The sequence below is a fragment of the Pollachius pollachius genome (assembly GCF_949987615.1).
Source record: "Pollachius pollachius genome assembly, chromosome: 2".
NCBI classification, from domain to species: Eukaryota; Metazoa; Chordata; class Actinopteri; order Gadiformes; family Gadidae; genus Pollachius; species Pollachius pollachius.
Window position 1 is genome coordinate 40,261,528 of NC_136935.1, and position 7,059 is coordinate 40,268,586.

The following is a 7,059-nucleotide window of genomic DNA, read 5'->3' on the forward strand; positions in this document are numbered from 1 at the left end:
TGGATATCCTCATATCCTCCCATGCTAAGCATGTTTCTAGCTATGTATCTCTCACGTACCTCACAATATTGTGTTCTGGGTTTGAAACCCTATGTCCACAGTCGGACATAAGGGCTTATCGAGCCAGATTCATAAACATAAACGCTTGTCTCTTAACAAGTTCCCTTCACAAGTCACGCAGTGCCATGCGAATCACTCTGCATGCCCTTGGGTGTGAAGGGGGCTCCTATAAACCTGGCTTGCCTTGCCTTACTATGACTAATATAGAAACCTATCTGGTCCCTGTGTGTTCACAAGCAGCTAGTCTCATCCCCTTACCCCCGACCATTTCTCTTCAGGCCCCAGGTGCCCAAGGAGTGCCAGCGGCCCCTTGAGGCCCCAGAGCTGCTGATGACCGCCTGCTCCAGACATTGCAAGAACGGACATTGCACACCCACGGGCAAATGCTGCTGCAGCCACGGCTGGGAGGGGCCTTTCTGCAGGATCGGTGAGCCCCTCCTCTACATGCACCTATACACACACACACACACACTCACAGTCACACGCATGCACTTATACACACACACACACACACACACACACACAGTCACACACAGTCACATACATGCACTTATACATACACACACACACACACAGTCACACACAGTCACACACATGCACTTATACATACAAACACACACACACACACACACACACACACACACACACACACACACACACACACACACACACACACACATATGCACCTATACAGACACACACACTCACCCATTCATGCAATTCACATTGTTAACCATGGTGAATAACTAAGAAACACACGTGGCACACGTGCATGCACACACACAGCTACACACAAGTAAATACAGACACACACACATTAGTCCATTATCACCCTTAACCCTTAACTGGAGAAGCCCAGAGAAACATGGTTGAAGAAAGGTTTAGGAATACAAAATAAAAGTTATATCCAAACAAAATGGCAAAAACACATAATGAACAACACATGCACAATATATACAGTACACATAAAAAATATACAATACATTTCCGTTCATTCTCCTTCACTCACACACGCACAGAAACACACACACACACACACACACACACACACACACACACCCCCACACACACACACACACACACACACACACACACACACACACACACACACACACACTTAGCTACTGTGTGTGCAAAACGCATGCCTGTTTCTAATTTACCCCCTTTAACAAACTTCTGTCCCGTTCCAACCCCGCCCCCCAATCCCTTCCCTTCTCCCCCCCCCCCCCCCCCCCCCCCCCCCCCCACACACACACACACACCCCACTCCTTCCCTGGTAACCACAGCCAAATGTGAGCCGGCCTGCCGTCACGGGGGGGTGTGCATGGAGCCCGACACGTGCCTGTGCAAAAGCGGCTACTCGGGGGCCCAGTGCGAGACGGCCGAGCGGGGCATGCCCAGCGACCAGGAGAAGGACGGCATCCTGGACCACATCATCGACATGACCTCCTACCTGCTGGATCTCACGTCCTACATCGTATAGAGAGAGGGAGAGAGAGAGAGAGAGAGAGAGAGAGCTCCCACACCCGCCACACACACACACACACACACACACACACACGTACCGACATCATCACTATTTTGCTAGACGACAAAACACAGAACGACGGACCGACTGACTGAAGGAACAGACCCAACCGACTGCCTGGCTGATCTACACCGAACTGAACTCCAATCATCTCCATTTCTGTGCATAAACTAGCATACACACACACCACAGAACATCCTCTACCATTCCCTAGGAACAACCACCCCCACCTCCCACCCCATTGGACACTTCCCCTGGTTCCGATACGTGACATCATCACAAAATGAAACTCTTTCGCTTTTTGCCGACGATAAGCTACTTTACTTTTTTTTTTCCAAACACGTGGCCTCAAAGCCGGCTTCACATTTCTTTAAAGGACAAACAGGGCCGCTGAGGGTGAGAGATGAGCATGGCCATGTTGTGGAAGTATGGAACACCTATTTCGGTTTTCACTCCCAAAACGCCTTCACACACACACGCACACGCACACGCACACGCACACGCACACGCACACGCACACTCGCACACGCACACGCACACACACACACATACACAAACACAAACAGCTCTCCAATAGAGCCAGAGAGAAGAGGAGGCTACAGAGGAACAGCCATTTTAAAGCTGAATACCTTGGGTGGTTCTCCGGCTCCGTGCTCGGCCTTAGACGAAGACCTCCGTACGGATGCCTGAGGCGTTTCGGACCAGAACTATTCCTGTCATTAGCTGCCTAGTGATTCATTTCTAAGGAGCAGGGATGGGGGCTTCCTTCACGCGGGAAGAGCTGTCCTCAAAACAAACCTAAGCAAAATAAACGTTGATGTACAAAAAAAAAAACAGACTTTGAAGGAACATTGCTTCAGCAGCATCCATATTAACAGTAATACCGATCAACAACACGTTTTTAGAGGTTTATTGTCATGTTGGTAAGGTCATGAAGAGCACCGCCGAGTCGGCTTGTGCTGATCTGTTTTTGGAGGCACGGATGGAGGCTAATAGGGGCGTTTTGTTGGTGTCTCAACTCTGATGTCAAGTTGTTTTCGTTTTTTGGGCACATACATGGGCACAGAAATCAGTAGAGGTATTTTTGTTAACATTGGAATAGACGTGGGTTTTCAACACTAGCCATCGATGTACAGACCATCAGCACCAACAGATAACTGTTATCTACTTCATAAGCGACTCATCCCTTCTGTTGTCAACACCAGTTCATTTGTTTTATACGTGGAGGTCCTCGCTCATATATGCACTGTATTTTTCTGTTAATGTTCATTTTTCAAACTTTTATAAAAAAAAATGAATATAACATCATTTTTGGGACACAAAGACAGCAATTCCACCCTCAATAACAGAATATAAGCGCAAATAGAGAGGTATGGTTTAATAAAAAGAAATTGCATTGTCTCACACACTGAACCTCCAGACCAGTTTTTCAGTTTCTATGACGGGATTAGTAGCGACTGGATGTATATTTCCAATAGAGCTGAGCTAAGAACTACTTCACATAAAGAAATATCTATAGCAGTACTATAGTACTACACTTCTATTGCTATCATAGAGAAGGGTTTATTTTTCTAAAGGGTTATAATATATGGGAGGGAGAGAGCAAACGGAGAGCAGTTTTACCCTAACTTGTAAGGTCATAATGCCATTTCATGTGGTACTTCTTCTCCACTTCACCCTTCTCTTCCTCCACTGTTTAGAAAGGAGAGACACAAGCACACATTTGCGTTTGTGATTGTATTTTTTTTTTGGTTTTAGTGTTGCAAAAAGAAATGCATGTCTACGCTTGCACACACAGCATTGGAGAGAGCATTTCGCCAGGTCCCACTTCTTAACCCCCCCCGTCACACACACACACACACACACACACACACACACACACACACACACACACACACACACACGCACACACACACACACACACACACACACACACACACACACAGACACATACATAATCCCATCAGCATGATGTGGTGTTACCACTGTCAGAAGTTGCTTCTCAAAGATAGATCAAGATGGAGATCAAGAGTGTGAGAGATATCTGACTCTCAAGATATCTGACAACAATTTGAATACAGAATTATTAAAGGTTTTATCTGGGGCTGCGATTAGTGAGCTGGTTCCATACAGTTTAAACGTAAACACACACACACACACACACACACACACACACACACACACACACAAAACTTAGCTGACGTTTCACTCTGAGCTCATTCACATTTTGCCAGTTGTAAATTCCCCGAACTAATGACATTGCCACATCAACCCACGTGAGCGTAAAAAAAGGTATTGACGGATAAACACTGCCTGAAAGTGACAAACACAACTACCTTTGTTGTCCATCTCCTGCCCTGCAAACTGCTTGTTGAAATAAATTATTTCTCCCTGCTTCTATTGAGTGAAAATAAAAGTTCATGCTGTAAAGTGGAAATGATCATTTTTTTTAGCACTTAATGTGAAAGTTGCATTGTAGCTGCTCAGACGGCATGGTGTGAATGACCATTTTACATTATTTAAGTAGTTACACAAAATAAAATAATTATTTAAGTTCTTTACATTGTTTTTACCATTGTACTGTCTGTTTTATTTTGTATTCATGTATTGTAAATAAAACTAGGGATGTGTCTGTTCAAAAATATCAATATGTCTATTAAAGTTTATAGCATGACAGAAATACTTGGAAGTTGAGCGTTCTTTGTCAGTGTGTGTGTGTGTGGGGGGGGGGGGGGGGGGGGGGGGGGGGGGGTATCCTATCATCGGTTAATGACAATGTACCTGTTGCACACAGAGAGAAGTGATCCATTATTGGGTTTGGTAACTAATGCAAAGGCCATAAACATGACCTTACAGGTGTCCAGCAACAAGCTCTGCCCAGAAACGCGTCCAGCTGGGCATGGCTTCTTGCTAGGAACTGTCTCATTTCTGGGGCCTCAGCTGCCACATTTCCACTAATGGTTTTTCCTCCTCTGACCAGGTATAAAGTACAGAAAGAGAGAAAGAGAGAGATGTTGAGAAAATGTTTAGGCTAGGACCGGTGCCAACATGGTCCCCTGCCCAAGGTTTCCCTTCACCTTCGCCTGAATGGAAAAGCCTGCCTGCGTGAGGGGAAAGAGAGAGGGTAAGACAGATGAAAGGAGGGTTTTTACGCGTCTTCTTTCGTTTCGCTGAAGGCAGAGGAGTCAAATCTGTATTTTTCCGTTGATGTGTGCCGTAAATGTTATTTTTTAGCTTTTTTTCAATGTGACACGACGTGACATCCACTCCAAAACAAAGTCGAGTCTGTATTTCAAATAGTAGAGAATGTGGAATTCCTCTCCTTGTTTGACTGAAGTACACATAAACGATAAAACTCATTACATACATACAAACCCACAGTCCCACATGTAATAGCGATCGCAGATGGTAATATTAATTTCCTTTTTTTGAAAGAAATATCAATCAAAAACCCTGCGCTGTCTAATGATAGCGGCGGAGACCACCCACACACTCGCTGTCGTAAATACACAGACACATACACAAACATACACACAGATACCGACACACGCACGGAAAGACACACACACACATACACACACACACACACACACACACTGAAGCTGCCATATTTAGAGTAATGAAATACTAAGTAGTCTGTGCACCGGTCAGAGCCAATCAAAATGACAGAAAGTGGAACTGGCCGGTGGAGATCCTGCAGTGTCTATTTGACTTCATACACTATCTGTGGCATGTATTGTTACTTTTCATTTGGAACGGTTTTCTTTCGCTCTCCCGAAAGAGCTCTCTTCTGTCTATCATTCCCAAACAGTGTAACCCGGTACTTTGAATAAACATGAAGAGCTTGTATACCAAATATTTGTAGGAACCAAAATGGCTGGAAGTGCATGCTATGATATTGTATACACGAGGGAGGCAGCCACCGCAAGCCTCTCCTTAATGGGTGGCACGGGGAGGAGAGAGACAGACAGCCCAGGAAAAAGAGCTGTGTAACGGATAAGAAAGATACCGTTGTTTGAAGATCCCGCAGCAACCTGATTAGAAATCACAGTTGGAGATTTACCCTCTCTACCCATCTGTTCTATTGACTTCTTCTATTTTCTCTTCTCTTCTCTTCTCTTCTCTTCTCTTCTCTTCTCTTCTCTTCTCTTCTCTTCTCTCCTCTCCTCTTATCTCCAATCTTCTCCTCTTCTCTCTTCTCTTCTCCTCTAATCTCCTCTCATCTCCTCTCCTCTCATCTCTTCTCCTCACCTCTCTTCTCTTCTCCTCTCCACTCCTCTCCTTTCATTTCATCTCCTATATTTTCCTCTAATTTCTCCTCTCCTCCCTCATGTCTTCTCTCTCTCTCTTGTACTATTTACTCATTTTCTTGTAGTGTTTACTCTTCTTAGTTCTGTGTGACAGGTACAGGGAGAGGGTTCAAACATGTATTGACGTGCTTTATGGTGTCTCTTGGTGTTTGGTTCTGCTTGCAGTTGATGAACATGGACATCATCAGCACTGAGACATCAACAGATATGCAAGCCCCACATCAGCCATCAGTCTTTTATAAGCATCTGTCAACTGTCTGGCCGGCCTATCTGGCATTTATTTGTGTTTTCTGTTTTTCTATCATGTGACTTATAGACATGGAGATTTCTTTTTGGAAATCAAACAGCGACATCTTAATCAGCCTCAGATTTTGCACATGATTCACTTCAGATTCTTAAGATGAATTTCCAGTCAGAATATCCCATTGCATATTTTGTTTATTAAGGATTTGAAAATTTCACATAACATAGTGGCTGAAATGCAAGGAAGGTCAACAAAACCCTCCTGTAAACCAACGTGTTTGTCTTACTTAAGCAATGTGAGATGTCTTTCTGTAGCCACATGCTGGTAGATGTCACTATGCCATGTGTGTGTGTGTGTGTGTGTGTGTGTGTGTGTGTGTGTGTGTGTACTTAATTGTGTAGGTACTTAATTGTGTAGCGTCTACAGTAGCTGCTATCGTTGCTATACACGGGGAATGGGTTAGCCTAGCGATTGTAATACTTGCACTTGGTTCTATGAACATCTTAACTGTACCGACAGCGATATATTGTTTCACTTCTTATGACAAATGTACTTATTGTAACAAATGCACTTCTTGCAAGTCGCTTTGGATAAAAGCGTCTGCTAAATGCCCTAAATGTAAATGTAAATGTGTGTCTGTGCCGGCAGCAGCTTGGAGCCAACAGAGCCCAGGCAACTTCCATCAAATTGATTTATATGACATCATCGGATTCACCCTGTGTAAACACGCAGAGTTGTTGTTCCAGCGTGCTCTGTATGTCAGTGTTGTTTCTTTAGTCGGTGTGTGTGTGTGTGTGTGTGTGTGTGTGTGTGTGTGAGAGTATTGTGTATCAGTGGGTGTGTGACATGTGTGTGTGTATGCGCATGTACCCAGCGTGTGTGAATGTCCGGCATGTCAAACCGCCCCCCTCGCCCC

At 44.6% G+C, this 7,059-nt stretch overlaps 1 protein-coding gene across 1 annotated transcript in view; it reads left to right on the forward strand.

Annotated features, from left to right (window-relative positions):
- Window positions 1-3,405, forward strand: part of hhip (hedgehog interacting protein) — a 36,805-nt gene extending 33,400 nt beyond the window's left edge. The window contains exons 12-13 of the mRNA XM_079759091.1: window positions 339-487; window positions 1,348-3,405. Of these exons, the coding sequence (XP_079615217.1) occupies window positions 339-487; window positions 1,348-1,544 (346 nt within the window). The 3' untranslated portion in view covers window positions 1,545-3,405. The remainder of the gene's footprint in view (window positions 1-338; window positions 488-1,347) is intronic.
- The last annotated feature ends 3,654 nt before the right edge of the window (window positions 3,406-7,059 follow it).